Below are 16,614 nucleotides of genomic sequence, written 5' to 3'. Positions count from 1 at the left end.
TGACAGGAGGTTGTGTATGTGATTTATGTCTTGACCTCTCAATCTTTTATTCTGCCCCAGGTATAGAGGGATGTCGGCCCATCTAGCAGAATTGTGGAATGCTTTTTCCAAAAGTGACCGAGGACCCTGGCTGCCTGTTATACTACTATTCTCGCTAAGCGTTTTGGGTAGTTTTCTCATCGGCTGGTCTTTCCACACATCTGTTGATGCTGCCTCTGTGGCCACTGGGAACTCCTGGAAAGCGATACAGCAATTTCTGTGGCCTTACACAGAACTTCAACACAATGGACAGCCCCCTGTATAACTAACCATTCCATTTCCCATACAGGCAAGCTTTGGATTGCAACTTTCAGAATCCTCTCGACTCTCTGCTAAGAATGGCGCAATAGGTTAATGCCTTGTTTTTAAACTAAAATACATTGTTTAAGATTTTAGCCTTGACAAATCACATCATATGAGAAAGCAGTAAATGTTGGACAAAATACTCACTCACTTTTAGGTATTTCTGGATTGTTTCAACGTTTAGAATATCTTAAACTCCAATTTGTATCAGAAAATATTTTTACCATAACTATTCAACTCTAACATTTTGCCTGTTAAAGGTAAATTTAGACAATAGGAAACAAGTAAAATATCTTGGCTGTTCTTCACGTGAAGTTCCCAATTGCTGTGAATTTTTAATGGAAAAATTTGAATGTATGAAGCAGCAATCTGAACATGTGCGTGTAAACTTAATAAATTTAGATGTTCATGAGGAAATCGTACTCAATAAAGTCTTCAGTTGACCGGCAGTGTGTGTGTGAGCAGCTGCGTGGCCTCCAGAATTTCATGCATAGAACTAAAAAAAAGGTGATCAGTGTTGAGAATTCGCTCCTTTGCAGCATCACTGGCTAAGCCCCTCATCATGTGGTACAAGTTAGAGTAAAAGTCGGTATTTTCAACAATTTCCTTTGACAGTTCTTCATTGGATTCCTTCATCTTGAGCTTGTGTGACCTCTCTGGCCGTAACATATAGAGAGACCAGTCCTCCTCTGCTATCATCTCGCCACTCAAATTTTCACAGGCCTGTGGTTCAACAGAAGAAAATGCAGGTACTGCTTATCTGAGCTCGGACTGTGCAGCATCAGTTTTCCCTGTGCACGTTGCATACTTCAATTCAAATGTCCATCAGGAATTTGTGCACAGATAAGTTCAAATGAAATGCTTGGTAGACATGCTTGTTTCTGTCCTCTGCCAGAGGATAAAGGCCGTCTAAAATGTCCACTTATATTTAACTGCATGAAAACCTATTGCATTTAACAAGATCCCTAATTTATTTAATGCTACCTATTTCTATTTAACCCTATGAAAAATGGGATAGTTAAATTTCCTCCATTAATATTATGCTGACATATTGGCCCCAATTTTAATTGAGATTAGAACTCCACCTGCCTTCTGGGATTGGACTAAGAGGCCTGAATTTTGACGTTCTCAAAAGTTTCGCCCAGCAAGAATGGTGTGGGGACAACGGGGTGGGGAGCAGATGGTGGTGTTGGTGGTAAGATTTTGATCAAGCTGAGTCCACTTACTGGCCTGAGGTTGCTCCATTCCCTGCATGCAGTTAACTTTGAAGGAAATGGCTGTGGCATAACCTCATCACTAATCATTGGCTTTTGTTTGCCAATGCCTGTGTGAATGGAGGCAAAGCCAGGGTTGGGGAGATGGGGGGTGACGGTAAAAGATTTCAGGCAAGGAGAGGACTGAGGTAGTAGGTGGGGGTACAGGTATTTGGTGTGGGGGCTGGGTAGGAGGGCATGGCGACTATTTCTGAAATCTCATTTATATCGCACTTTTCATGACCACTGGATATCTTAAACTGCTTTACAGCAAATGAAGCACTTTTTGAAGAGTAGTAACCGTGATAATGCAGGAAACATGGCAGCTAATTTGCACGTGGCAAACTCCAACAAGGAGCAATGTGATAATGATCAGATTATCTTTTCTTTTTGGTGTTGATTTGAGGATAAATATTGGCTAGGATACTAGGGATAACTCCCCTGCTCATCATCGAAATATTGCCATGGGATCTCTTGCATCTACCAGAGCTAGCAGATGAGACTTGTCTTTTAGATGAGATATTAAACTCAGCACTTTCAACAGCTCAGCACTCCCTCAGTATTGCACTGGAGCGTTAGCCTTCAGTTTTGTGTTCAAGCGTTGAAGTGGGGCTTAAACCTGGAACCTTGTGACTCAGTAGCAAAAGTGCTGCATCACACTGACATGACCTGGCCCACAAGGAGTTTTCAAATCTGTTTTATAACTTGCCTTGATCTGTTCTGACCTCCTGAGTCTTCGCTGAAGTTGGCAGATCAAGATCATGCTATGACGCTGATGATGTCATCAAGTGTGAAATTTGTATGTAAAACAAGGCTATGCTTGCCTGTCATGGAAAACTCAGCCAACTAGATGATTGGTGTAGATGGAATAGTGGCTGGAGGGAATGGAGTAACCTCAGACCAGTAAGTGGATTTGGTCTGATGGTAATCCTGCCACCAACCCCTTCCCACCGACCCCCCTTCCCCCACACCATTCTTGCTGGGTGAAGCATAGGGAATGGTTAAAATTTAAGGTATTGGGGCTGAGTTGGTTAAAGAACAAATACTCTGGAATTAAAATACACCAGTGTCAAATACAATAGTGTTAAATATTCTCTTAAAATTAATTTTGGAGAATACAATGGTGGGAAAGCAACAAATGATCATGGTCAGATTTTTTAAAAATGTACCTTTTAATGGTCCTCTGTTCTGATATCTTCTCCTTTGGCTTGGTGTCAATTTATGTCTGATTGCACTTATGCAAATCACTTTGGAATGTTTTACTACATTAAAGGTGTTATATAAACGCAAGTTATTTGTTGTATTTACCTGGAGCAATATTTCCTCTGGGTCAGAGTAAAAATTCCATTTACTGTGTCTAAAAGCTATCACAGAGCTCACGAGGGCCATCTGTGTGTACGTGTCCAGAGCCACCTGCTTGTTCTGTGGTACAAATCAAATTTTCAGGTTGATCAAAACTGCCAGGCCAGATCTATTACTTAAACAACTACCAATACTTCATTACTTTATTATATATTGTTTTAAATTCATTCATGGAACGTGGGCGTCACTGGCTAGGCCAGTCTTTTTGCCCATCACTAATTGCTGTTGTGGTGGTGGTGAGCTGCCGCCTTAAACCGCTGCTGTCCATAGGTACACCCACAGTGCTGTTAGGGAGGGAGTTCAAGGGGGCCACATTCTGTATTATCGGTAAAATCTATAAATAGCTAGGAACTTGTATAAGTTTTCCAGGGGGCCACATTTCACAGCTGCTCTGGAGACTGAAGTGATGTGTACATAGGCAGTTCAATTGGTTTCTCTCTCGATCCAGTCAGTATGGCAAACTTAAACATAGAGTTTCTGATCTTTTACAAACTGAAAGTGTGATTATTAACAACACCTGGGAACCAAAAAACAAGGAGCCATAGCTTAATTCATCGTCAAGTCAGCAAGCCCAGTGTCCTACGTGACCCGGAACTGATCTTCAAATCCCATATACTACCCACACTGAGACCACTAGCTTCCACTTCTAATGTTGCCTACGTCATAGATTTCCATAATTTTATGATTTTTTACAGAATAAACAATATCCAATTTAGTTCCAAACCTCAGCTTTTTCCCCATAACACTAAAAATTTTGCCCTTCTGCACTTCCTACTATATCTACACTTCTGTCACTTCCAACTTGACTTCTTACAGTCTGCCTCCCATATTTCACCCCAACTCCTTTTCAAATCCTACTAACCACATCCAGTCTGATACTCAGTTGCCCATCATACCAAATCCTTACCAATCTACAATGGCCCCTTATATCCACAATTTATAAGTTGAAATATCTTTATGCACAAAGAATTGCTGACCTTATGCAGTGAGCTCTGCCACTTTTATGCCCTCTCAAGAACCCATCATTCCAAAAACTGTAGCCCCCTGTAAATTACACTCCCACCCCAACCCCACCCCGACTCTTGACCAATGGTGAAAGCTTCCAGTCCTTCATCCAGCTGCTTCCATAAATCACTCGCCCTTGATACTCCTTCCCCTTCTGCAAAGCCTTAACTGATTCTCATCACTTCCATCTTTCCATCATGCCCTTAACCCAAACAGAATTACCTGCAAAAACTCAGCAGGTCTGGCAGCATTGGTGGAGAAGAAAAGAGTTGACGTTTCGAGTCATCATGACCCTTCAACATAACTGGGTGAATTCAAGGAGAGGGGTGCAATATAAGCTGGTTTAAGGTGTTGCGGGGGGGGGGGGGTTTGGGTGGGGGGGAGCGAAGTGGAGGGGGGTGGTGTGGTTGTAGGGACAAGCAAGCAATGATAGGAGCAGATAATCAAAAAGATGTCACAGACAAAAGAACACAGGTGTTGAAGTTGTTGATATTATCTAAATGAATGTGCTAATTAAGAATGGATGGTAGAGCACTCAAGGTATAGCTCTAGTGGAGGTGGGGGGGCATAAAAGATTTAAAAATAATGGAAATAGGTGGGAAAAGAAAAATCTATATAAATTATTGGAAAAAACAAAAGGAAGGGGGAAGAAACAGAAAGGGGGTGGGGATGGAGGAGAGAGCTCAAGATCTAAAGTTGTTGAATTCAATATTCAGTCCGGAAGGCTGTAAAGTGCCTAGTCGGAAGATGAGGTGCTGTTCCTCCAGTTTGCGTTGGGCTTCACTGGAACAATGCAGCAAGCCAAGGACAGACATGTGGGCAAGAGAGCAGGGTGGAGTGTTAAAATGGCAAGCGATAGGGAAGTTTGGGTCATACTTGCGGACAGACCGCAGGTGTTCTGCAAAGCGGTCGCCCAGTTTACGTTTGGTCTCTCCAATGTAGAGGAGACCGCATTGGCACCAACGAATGCAGTAGACTAAGTTGGGGGAAATGCAAGTGAAATGCTGCTTCACTTGAAAGGAGTGTTTGGGCCCTTGGACGGTGAGGAGAGAGGAAGTGAAGGGGCAGGTGTTGCATCTTTTGCGTGGGTATGTGGAGGTGCCATAGGTGGGGGTTGAGGAGTAGGGGGTGATGGAGGAGTGGACCAGGGTGTCCTGGAGGGAACGATCCCTATGGAATGCCGCCAGGGTGGGTGAAAGGAAGATGTGTTTGGTGGTGGCATCATGCTGGAGATGGCGGAAGGTGATCCTTTGAATGTGGAGGCTGGTGGGGTGATAAGTGAGGACAAGGGGGACCCTATCATGTTTCTGGGAGGGTGGAGAAGGCGTGAGGGCGGATGCGCGGGAGATGGGTCGGACACGGTTGAGGGCCCTGTCAACGACCGTGAGTGGAAAACCTCGGTTAAGGAAGAAGGAGGACATGTCAGAGGAACTGTTTCTGAAGGTAGCATCATCAGAACAAATGCGATGGAGGCGAAGGAACTGAGAGAATGGGATGGAGTCCTTACAGGAAGCGGGGTGTGAGGAGCTGTAGTCGAGGTAGCTGTGGGAGTCGGTATGCTTGTAATGGATATTGGTGGACAGTCTATCACCAGAGATTGAGACAGAGAGGTCAAGGAAGGGAAGGGAAGTGTCAGAGATGGTCCATGTGAAAATGATGGAGGGGTGGAGATTGGAAGAAAAATTAATAAATTTTTCCAAGTCCCGACGAGAGCACGAAGCAGCACCGAAGTAATCATCGATGTATCAGAGAAAGAGTTGTGGAAGGGGGCCAGAGTAGGACTGGAACAAGGAATGTTCCACATACCCCATAAGGAGACAGGCATAGCTGGGGCCCATGCGGGTACCCATAGCCACACTTTTTATTTGGAGGAAGTGAGAGGAGTTTAAGGAGAAATTGTTCTGTGTGAGAACAAGTTCAGCCAGACGGAGGAGAGTAGAGGTGGATGGGGATTGTTCGGGCCTCTCTTCGAGAAGAAGCTAAGGGCCCTCAGACCATCCTGGTGAGGGATGGAGGTATAGAGGGATTGGACGTCCATGGTGAAGAGGAAGCAGTTGGGGCCAGGGAACTGGAAATTGTTGATGTGACGTAAGGTGTCAGAGGAATCACAGATGTAGGTGGGAAGGGACTGGACAAGGGGAGAGAGAAGGGAGTCAAGATAACGAGAAATGAGTTCCATGGGGCAGGAGCAAGCTGACATGATTGGTCTACCGGGACAGTTATGTTTGTGGATTTTGGGTAGGAGGTAGAAGCGGGCCGTCCGAGGTTGGGTGACTGTCAGGTTGGAAGCTGTGGGAGGAAGATCTCCAGAGGAGATGAGGTCAGTGACAGTCCTGGAAACAATGGCTTGATATTCAGTGGTGGGCTCATGGTCCAGGGAGAGGTAGGAGCAAGTGTCTGCGAGTTGATGCTCAGCCTCCGTGAGGTAGAGGTCAGTGCGAGTGCGAACTTGTTTTCACACTGAACAATTTCTCCTTCAACTCCACTCACTTCCTCCAAATAATAGGTGTGGCTATGGATACCCGCATGGGACCCAGCTATGCCTGTCTCTTTATGGGGTATGTGGAACATTCCTTGTTGCAGTCCTACTCCGGCCCCATTCCACAACTCTTTCTCGATACATCGATGATTACTTCGGTGCTGCTTCATGCTCCCGTCGGGACTTGGAAAAATTTATTAATTTTTCTTCCAATCTCCACCCTCCATCATTTTCACATGGTCCATCTCTGACACTTCCCTTCCCTTCCTTGACCTCTCTGTCTCAATCTCTGGTGATAGACTATCCACCAATATCCATTACAAGCCTATCGACTCCCACAGCTACCTCGATTACAGCTCCTGACACCCTGCTTCCTGCAAGGACTCCATCCCATTCTCTCTGTTCCTTTGCCTCTGTCGCATCTGTTCTGATGACGCTACCTTCAAAAACAGGTCCTCTGACGTCCTCCTTCTTCCTTAACCGAGGTTTTCCACCCACGGTCGTTGACAGGGCCCTCAACTGTGTCCGGCCCATCTCCCGCGCATCCGCCCTCATGCCTTCTCCACCCTCCCAGAAACATGATAGGGTCCCCCTTGTCCTCACTTATCACCCCACCAGCCTCCACATTCAAAGGATCACCTTCCGCCATCTCCAGCATGATGCCACCACCAAACATATCTTCCTTTCACCCACCCTGGCGGCATTCCATAGGGATCGTTTCCTCCAGGAAACCCTGGTCCACTCCTCCATCACCCCCAATGACACCTATGACACCTCCTCATGCCCACGCAAAAGATGCAACACCTGCCCCTTCACTTCCTCTCTCCTCACCGTCCAAGGGCCCAAACACTCCTTTCAAGTGAAGCAGCATTTCACTTGCATTTCCCCCAACTTAGTCTACTGCATTCGTTGGTGCCAATGCGGTCTCCTCCACATTGGAGAGACAAACGTAAATTGGGCGACCGCTTTGCATAACACTTGCGGTCTGTCTGCAAGTATGACCCAAACCTCCCTGTCGCTTGACATTTTAACACTCCACCCTGCTCTCTTGCCCACATGTCTGTCCTTGGCTTGTTGCATTGTTCCAGTGAAGCCCAACGCAAACTGGAGGAACAGCACCTCATCTTCCGACTAGGCACTTTACAACCTTCCAGACTGAATATTGAATTCAACAACTTTAGATCTTGAATTCTCTCCTCCATCCCCACCCCCTTTCTGTTTCTTCCCCCTTCCTTTTGTTTTTTCCAATAATTTATATAGATTTTTCTTTTCCCACCTATTTCCATTATTTTTAAATCTTTTATGTCCCCTCACTCCCACTAGAGCTATACCTTGAGTGCCCTACCATCCATTCTTAATTAGCACATTCGTTTAGATAATATCACCAACTTCGACACCTCTGTGTTCTTTTGTCTGTGACATCTTTTGATTATCTGCTCCTATCACTGCTTGCTTGTCCCTACAACAACACCACCCCCCTCCTCATCTCTCCCCCACCCAACCCCCCCACCCCCCCGCCACCTTAAACCAGCTTAGATTTCACCCCTCGCCTTGGATTCACCCAGTTCTGTTGAAGGGTCATGAGGACTCGAAACGTCAACTCTTTTCTTCTCCGCCGATGCTGCCAGACCTGCTGAGTTTTTCCAGGTAATTCTGTTTTTGATTTGGATTTCCAGCATCCGCAGTTTTTTGTTTTTATGCCCTCAACCCAGCCTGTGCATATTGAATTAATCCTCTGAAATACTTGATGTTTTCTAAGGGGTTATACAAAACGCAAGATCATCTAACCGTTGATCAGAGCAGGAGGCCTTTCAAACCATCGTGCCTGTGCCAGCTCTTTGAAAGATCTATCCAATTAGTCCCATTATCTGCTCTTTCACTATAGCTTTGCAAATTTCTCCTTTGAGTAAATATCCAAATCACTTTCAGGCAGTGTAATCTTTATCATGCTAAACATCATCATGACCCCATAACATGGCTATCGTCAAAGTATTTAACTCTTTTGAGGAATATTTGTGTTCCAGTTACATTTTAATTCATGCACCAATTTCCTGAAGCTTCATTTTGTTCACAGATGAATATTCAAATTGGGGGATTCTCAAGAATTGTTGAGAGAAAATCATTAACTATCTTTTACCTACATTGAGTTTTTGTCTTTTCATTCCAATCCGAAACAGCAGAAATGGTTCAGAAAAGTAGTTGCTACTCCTACCCTGGTAACTTGTAGTTTCCAAATTTAAAGGTTTAATTTAAATTTTCCATACTTTCTATTTTCCTACTTGCTGTAAAATTGCTAAATAATGATACAAAAGTGTTGAATTGGTTCAGATCCTCCTTAAGAACCTTCAATATGAAAAGATATGTCCATTGTAAAGAGTGCTTTGCTCTCCCTTTCTGGAGAATGCAAGTTTTATTTTCAGTTAGTAGTAGGGTGCAAAGATCTGGAAACATTCACTGTTCCCAAGTCCCTCCATGACATTAAGAAGTGATGTGGTTTGTTCCAAAGTAACGTGGAAACTGTGCTATGATTAGCTTCATCCTATTGTGTGGAGCATCCTTTTTATGAATGTTTTTGCTTAAAATAGAGGAGCCTGGCTATCTTTAAGCCAAGTGGTAATTCAATTCACTGTTTTCTCTCTCATTTGACTTTAATTCGGGTTGATTTTTCTCAATCTAATTCTTCATTTATATAGTTTATAATGTTTGGGTTTTACTCTCAGACACCTGCTCCCACCATGTTATGTCTTGTGGATCCCAAAAGTTTGAAATAGTCAAACTTTTAAATTCAAATACTGGAGCTTCATCGAATGTATTTCTCAGATCACATCATGTGCTGTGGACTGATGCATTGTTAGTCTGATACAGACTTTTGTGCAATAGTGAGTGATGTTGCACTATGGATTTTTATGCATACGTACACATGAACATAGTTCTTAAATCATATTGGAACAATATAACAATTTAGCACTAAAATAATAGCAAAATACTGCGGATGCTGGGAATCTGAAATAAAAACACAAAATGCTGGAAAAGCCCAGCAGGTCTGGCAGCATCTGTTTCTCTCTCCACAGATGCTGCCAGACCTGCTGAGTTTTTCCAGCATTTTCTGTTTTTACAACCCTTCCGATGCTTCTTTTGCAGTTTTGAGATTTCCTATCTTTGCAACATACGCAGCATTTAGTAGTACCTGTAGCAATGACACCCTCCTGACCATGTACAAGTTGGTAGCTTAACGCCCTGCAGAATACAAACTGGCTGGCTGAGGCATTTGAGACTGTGCTGTAATTGTGGGGTTCAAATGCTTCTTAGTCCTTGGGATGCAGTTTTAGGGATTCTGATACCATTTCTAACATGTATAGGTCTGATTTGTTCAATTCATGGAATTCTATTTTGCATATCCATTAATAAATTACCCATTTTAGCAGGGGTTGCATTTTGCATTTGGCCAACAATGATGTGAAACTTGGAATACAGTACCTCCCTCCAGCTCTGGGGAATTATGGATTTTGTAAACTTTGCCCCTTGTGATTTTCAAAGTAGATGCTGAGTGCGTCTCAGTGTATATTAATTACTTGAGTTCAAATCACAATTATATTACCTAACTCACCACAAAAACTGAGACACTTTTTAAAAAAAAAAAGCTGCTCACCTTTGCATTTATCTTAACGTATTTCTCTGATTCAGCTCCGGGGAAAATGTTCAATCCTGCATTTATCATTGAAATGATTAGCGTGGAAGCAGTCATCCACTTTCCTCTTAAATTAGAGAGATTATCCTGCATGGGAACGGGGCACAGTTGGCACAGGTCCTGTGGATTTTATGATAACATGCTAAAATGAAACAGTAACACGGCACAGTCATTAATGTAACTTGTGTGTACACAAATCCTAGGCTTTTCTGCATGATATTCTCACAACAACAGAAAACTGACTGAATGAGATCTATCTACAACTTCACCAGCTAACCACAGACATAATGAATTGTCTAAAGACCTGTTTTTTTAAAAAAATGCAAGAAAAGACACTGATTAAAAATGGCTGCCATGAGTCACCTGATGTGTGGTACTATAAAGTTGACCATTTTTCTGGAAAGTTCCTACATGAATTGCACTGCAGACTTGTTGCATGGAAATTCACACTTGGGCCGTGTTGAGGTCCACTTCAAACGGACTCTCTTGAAAGGAAAGCATTAAAAATGCAAAGTGCTGGTCTTTGATTAGCTGTGGTTCTATCAAGGCAATGGTGTGTATCTGGCTGATAAGCAGTTTCTAGGCATTCAAAACCCCCTGTGGAAGGCAAAATCACCTCATCTCCTGTTGATTTTTATTTTGAAATGTCAAAAGTTTTGGGGATGAAAAGATCAAAAAATTGGATCATTTGATATGCAACAATGATTGGAAGGCATACTAATCTAATTCTTCTTGGGAATGTACAGACAGGGGTTTTAAAAAGTAGTTCTACCAAGCAGAATCAGGAGGAGGAAAAAGAAACATGACAGTCATCTGTAAACATTGCTGGAACAATAGTGAAAAGATCTCGCTCTTTCTCAAGATAAAAGAGTCTTCAACAAAGTGCAGACCTGAACCAAGTCAACTCCAGAATTCTACAGGAAGCCAACTAACTTAAAACGGCCACAGAGTTCGACAATCTATGCCTCAAAGACAAGCAAAGGACTTAATCATATATTCCTCTAAGCTTTTATTGGACTCAGCTTTCGTACTTCTGATATCTGTGTATGTCATTACGTCTTTATTATTTTTCTCTGATTTAGTGACTAATAAATTTACTCTTTTTTGACTCAAGAAAATCTAGTTTGATTGGTTCCTTATTAACAAATAAATACATTTGGATTGAGAAGACATTTATGGGGAAAATAAATTTAAAAACCTTTGTGGCAATCAGCCAAGGAGCTGAATAGAAGCTCACTCCGCCTCACCCAGTTGTAACAAAATTTGCCAAATATGAAATCAGCCAAGCAGGGTGGTAGGTTTTATTTATTCATTCACGGGATGTGGGCTTCGCTGGCTGGGCCAGCATTTATTGTCCATCCCCAATTGCCCTTGAGAAGGTGGTGGTGAGCTGCCTTCTTGAACCACTGCAGTCCATGTAGTGTAGGTACGCGACAGTGCTGTTAGGGAGTTCAAGGATTTTGACCCAGTGACAGTGAAGGAACTGTGATATATTTTCAAATCAGGATGGTGAGTGACTTGGAGGGGAACTTCCAGGTGGTGCCGTTCCCATCTATCTGGTGCCCTTGTCCTTCTAGATGGTAGTGGTCGTAGGTTTGGAAGGTGCTGTTGAAGGAACCTTGGTGAATTCCTGCAGTGCATCTTGTAGATGGTACATATTGCTGCTACTGTGTGTTGATGGTGGAGGGAGTGAATGTTTGTGGATGTGGTGCCAATCAAACAGGTTGCTTTGTCCTGGATGGTGTCAAACTGCTTAAGTGTTATGGGAGTTGCACTCACCCAGACAAGTGAGAAGTATTAATCACACTCCTGACTTGTAGATGGTGGACAGGCTTTGGGGAGTCAGGAGGTGAGTTACTTGTCACAGGATTCCTAGCCTCTGACGTGGTCTTGTAGCCACAGTATTTATATGGCTAGTCCAGTTCAGTTTCTGGTCAATGGTAACCCCTAGGCTGTTGACAGTGGAGGATTCAGTGATGGTAATGCCATTGAAAATCAAGGGACAATGGTTGGATTCTCTCTTGTTGGAGATGGTCATTGCTTGACACTTATATGGCGTGAATATTACTTGCCACTTGTCAGCCCAAGCCTGGATATTGTCCTGGTCTTGCTGCATTTGGACATGGACTACTTCAGTATCTGAGGAGTTGCGAATGGTGCTGAACGTTGTGCAATCATCAGTGAACATCCCCGCTTCTGACTATGATGGAAGGAAGGTCATTGATGAAGCAGCTGAAGAGGGTTGGGCCTAGAACACTACCTTGAGGAACTCCTGCGGTGATATCCCTGGAGCTCAAATGATTGACCTCCAACAACCACAACCATTTTCCTTTGTACTAGGTATGACTCCAACCAGGGGAGAGTTTTCCCCTGATTCCCATTAACTCCAGTTTTGCTAGGGTTCCTTGATGCCACATTATCAAATTCTGCCTTGATGTCAAGGGCAGTCACTCTCACCGCACCTTGGGAGTTCAGCTCTTTTGTCCATGTTTGAACCAAGGCTGTAATGAGGTTCGGAGCTGAGTGGCCCTGGCGGAACCCAAACTGGGTGTCAGTGAGCAGGTTATTGCTAAGCAAGTGCTGCTTGATAGCATTGTTGATGACCTTCCATTACTTTACTGATGATCGAGAGTAGACTGATGGGGCGGTAATTGGCTGGGTTGGATTTGTCCTGCTTTTTGTGTACAAGACATACCTGGGCAATTTTCCACATAACTGGGTAGATACCAGTGTTGCAGCTGAACTGGGACAGGTTGGCTAGTGGCACATCAAGGTCTGGAGCACAAGTCTTCAGTACTATTGCCAGAATATTGTCAGGGTCTTTGCAGTATCCAGTGCCTTCAGCCGTTTCTTGATATCAGGTGGAGTGAATCGAATTGGCTGAAGACTGGCGTCTGTGATGCTGGGACCTCAGGAGGAGGCCGAAATGGATCATCCACTTGGCACTTCTGGCTGAAGATTGTAGCAAATGCTTCAGCCTTATCTTTTGCACTGATGTGCTGGGTTCCCCCATCATTGAGGTTGGGAATATTTGGGGAGCTTCCTCCTTCAGTGAGTTGTTTAATTGTCCACACCATTCATGACTGGATGTGGCAGGACTGCAGAGCTTAGATCTGATCCGTTGGTTGTGGGGTCACTTAGCCTTGTCTATCATTTGCTGTTTAGGGTGTTTGACATACAAGTAGTCCTGTGTTCTTGATTCACCAGGTTGACACCTCACTTTTACGTATGCCTGGTGCTGTTCCTGGCATGCCCTCCTGCACTCTTCATTGAACCAGGGTTGATCCCCTGGCTTGATGGTATTGATAGAGTGGGGGATATGCCAGGCATGAGGTTACAGGTTATATTCGAGTTCAATTCTGCTGCTGCTGATGGCCCACAGCGCCTCATGGGTGGGTTGCTAGATCTGTTCAAAATCTATCCCATTTAGCACAGCGGTAGTGCCACACAACACGATGGAGGGTATCTTCAATGTGAAGGCAGGACTTCGTCTCCACAACGACTGTGTGTAGTGGTCACTCCTACCGATACTGTCATGGAGAGATGTATCTGTGGCAGACAGGTTGGTGACAATGAGGTCAAGTATGTTTTTCCCTCTTGTTGCACCACCTGCTGCAGACATGGTCTAGCAGATATGTCCTTTAGGACTCAGCCAGCTCGGTCAGTAGTGGTGGTACTAAGCCACTCTTGGTGATGGACATTGAATTTCCCCAACCAGAAGACATTCTGCGCACTTGCCACCCTGAGTGCTTCCTCCAAGTGTCTTCAATATGGAGGAGCACTGGTTCATCAGCTGAGGGAGGGTGGTATGTGGTAATTAGCAGAAGGTTTCCTTGCCCATGTTTGACCTGATGCCATGAGGCTTCAAGGGGTCCAGAGTCGATGTTGAGGGCTCTCAGTGCAACTCCCTCCCAACTGTATACCATTGTGCTGCCACCTCTGCTGGGCCTGTCCTGCTAGTGGGACAGACATACCTAGGGATGGTGATGGTCGTGTCAGGGACATTTTCTGTAAGGTATGATTCCATGAGGATGACTGTCAGGCTGTTGCTTGACAAGTCTGTGGGACAGCTCTCCCAATTTTGGCACTAGCCCCCAGAGGTTAGGAAGGAGGACTTTGCAGGGTTGACAAGGCTGCAATTACCATTGTCATTTTGGGTGCCTAGGTCAATGCTGTGAGGTCTGTCCAACTTCATTCCTTTTTTGTGACTTTGTAACGGTTTGATACAACTGAGTGGCTTGCCAGGCCATTTCAGAGGGCATTTTAAGAGGCAGCCACATTGCTGTGGGTGTGGAGTGCAGGCCAGACCAGGTAGGGATGACAGACTTCCTTTCCTAAAGGACATTAGTGAACCATCGACAATGGTTTCATCAGGCTTTTAATTCGATTTTTATTGAATTCAAATTCCACCATCTGCCATGGCAGGATTCAAACCCTGGCTCTCTGGATAACTAGTCCAGCAACAATACCACTATACCATCGCCCACCAAGGTCAGAAACACATACTGAGATGACCCCAAAACAGGGGCCATAAATCTCTGCTTCTGGCATTTTGTGTTTTTATTCCAATCAGCAGGCCTGGCAATATGTATGCAGAGTGAAATGAGTTAAACAGATTGGGTGGATGGACATTCACTAGAACTGAATGATGTTAGAGATGAACAGCTTTTAACCAAGCGCAGAGCCAGTAAAAGTTGGTAAGAAAATGAGCTATGATAGGGCAGGAGTGATTAAATGACAACAGCAGTGATGGTACAAATGATAATAAGACAACTGTAGAAACAAATGATGTTTTAAAATTCATATATGGGATATGGGCATCACTCGCTAGGCCAGCATTTATTACCCATCCCTAGTTGCCCTTGAGAAGGTGTGGTGAGCTGCATTCTTGAACCGTTGCAGTCCATGTGGTGTAGGTACACCCACAGAGCTGTTAGGGAGGGAGTTCCAGGATTTTGACCCAGAAACAGTGAAGGAATGGTGATACATTTCCAAGTCATGATGGTGAGTGGCTTGTAGGAGAACTTCCAGGTTTCTGCTGCCCTTGTCCTTCTAGATGGTAGTAGTTATTGGTTTGGAAGGTGTTGCCTAAGGAGCCTTGGTAAGTTCTTGCAGTGCATCTTGTAGATGGTACACACTGCTGCCACTGTGTGTCAGTGGTGAAGGGAATGAATGTTTGTAGAAGGGGTGCCAATCAAGTGGGCTGCTTTGTCTTGGATGCTGTCAAGCTTCTTGAGTGTTGTTGGAGCTGCACTCATCCAGGCAAGCGTAAAGTATTCCATCACACTCCTGACTTGTGCCCTGTACACAGTGGACAGGCTTTGGGGAGTCAGGAGGTGAGTTACTCACCTCAGGATTCCAAGCCTCTGAACTGCTCTCATAGACAGTTTTTATATGGCTAGTCTAGTTTAGTTTCTGGTCAATGGTAACCCCCAGGTTGTTGATAGTGGGAGATTCAATGATGGTGATGCCATTGAATGTCATGGGGCAATGGTTAGATTCTCTCTTGCTGGAGAACGTCATTGCCTGGCACTTGTGTGGCACGAATGTTACTTGCCACTTGTCAGCCCCAGCCTGGATATTGTCCAGGTCTTGCTGCATTTGGACATGGACTGCTTCAATATCTGAGGAGTCACGAATGGTGCTGAACATTGTGCAATTTTCAGCGAACATCCCCACTTCTGACCTTATGATGGAAGGAAACTTATTGATGAAGCAGCTGAAGATGGTTGGGCCTAGGACATTACCCTGAGGAGCTCTTGCAATGATGTCCTGGAACTGAGATGATTGATTGCCAACAACCACAATCATCTTCCTTTGTGCTAGGTATGACTCCAACCAGTGGAGAGTTTTCCCTGACTCCCATTGCAGTTGGCAGGATTGGGGGTAGGATACCAGTTAATCAGTTTCCCACACCATTTTAACTGACTCCCATCTTCCACAACCCCCATTAATTGTCTGATCCCATGGCACTATTTCGAAGATAAGCAGGGGAGTTATCCCCGGTGTTCTGGCCAAATCTTATCCCTCAATCTATATCACTCATTGACCAAATAATCTGTTTTTATCACTTAGCTGTAGTGGGAACTTGCTATCTTCAAATTGGCTGCTCCTTTCCCCACGTTACAACAGTGACTAAACTTCAAAAGTAGCTCAACAGCTGTATGCCTTGGGCCAAGAAAGGCTCCACATGGATGAAAGTCTTTTTATTTGTTCTCTTTCTCTCCACAGATGCTAACTGACCTGCAGAATGGTTAATCTTTTTCTGTTATCATCTTGTTTTAAAACTGTTTTAACATAAAAGGACACAGAATTTACAACACAGAAACAGGTCATTTTGAACTGGTGGTCCTTGCGGTGGTATGCTCCACACAGGCTTCTTTCCACCATACTTTATGTTACCCTACTGAGTTAAGATTAAAAGCTCTAAATTGATTGATAGAATGTACAAAGTTTAGTAACATAGTGAATCAGGATACCATAAA

At 44.2% G+C, this 16,614-nt stretch overlaps 2 protein-coding genes across 2 annotated transcripts in view; one reads left to right on the top strand and one right to left on the bottom strand.

The window, feature by feature from the left end:
• LOC121286105 (lymphoid-restricted membrane protein) overlaps positions 1–791 on the top strand; it is a 158,583-nt gene extending 157,792 nt beyond the window's left edge. Inside the window, exon 38 of the mRNA XM_041203097.1 lies at positions 61–791. Coding sequence (XP_041059031.1) covers positions 61–304 — 244 coding nt within the window. The 3' untranslated portion in view covers positions 305–791. The remainder of the gene's footprint in view (positions 1–60) is intronic.
• Positions 778–16,614, bottom strand: part of dnai7 (dynein axonemal intermediate chain 7) — a 145,195-nt gene continuing 129,358 nt past the window's right edge. Inside the window, exons 13-16 of the mRNA XM_041203096.1 lie at positions 16,373–16,416; positions 10,091–10,249; positions 2,904–3,017; positions 778–1,065 (exon numbers count right to left, since the gene is read on the bottom strand). Coding sequence (XP_041059030.1) covers positions 778–1,065; positions 2,904–3,017; positions 10,091–10,249; positions 16,373–16,416 — 605 coding nt within the window. The remainder of the gene's footprint in view (positions 1,066–2,903; positions 3,018–10,090; positions 10,250–16,372; positions 16,417–16,614) is intronic.

The sequence above is a fragment of the Carcharodon carcharias genome, chromosome 13 (genome assembly GCF_017639515.1).
Source record: "Carcharodon carcharias isolate sCarCar2 chromosome 13, sCarCar2.pri, whole genome shotgun sequence".
Classification (NCBI taxonomy): Eukaryota; Metazoa; Chordata; class Chondrichthyes; order Lamniformes; family Lamnidae; genus Carcharodon; species Carcharodon carcharias.
This window is presented reverse-complemented; position numbering and strand designations above follow the sequence as displayed.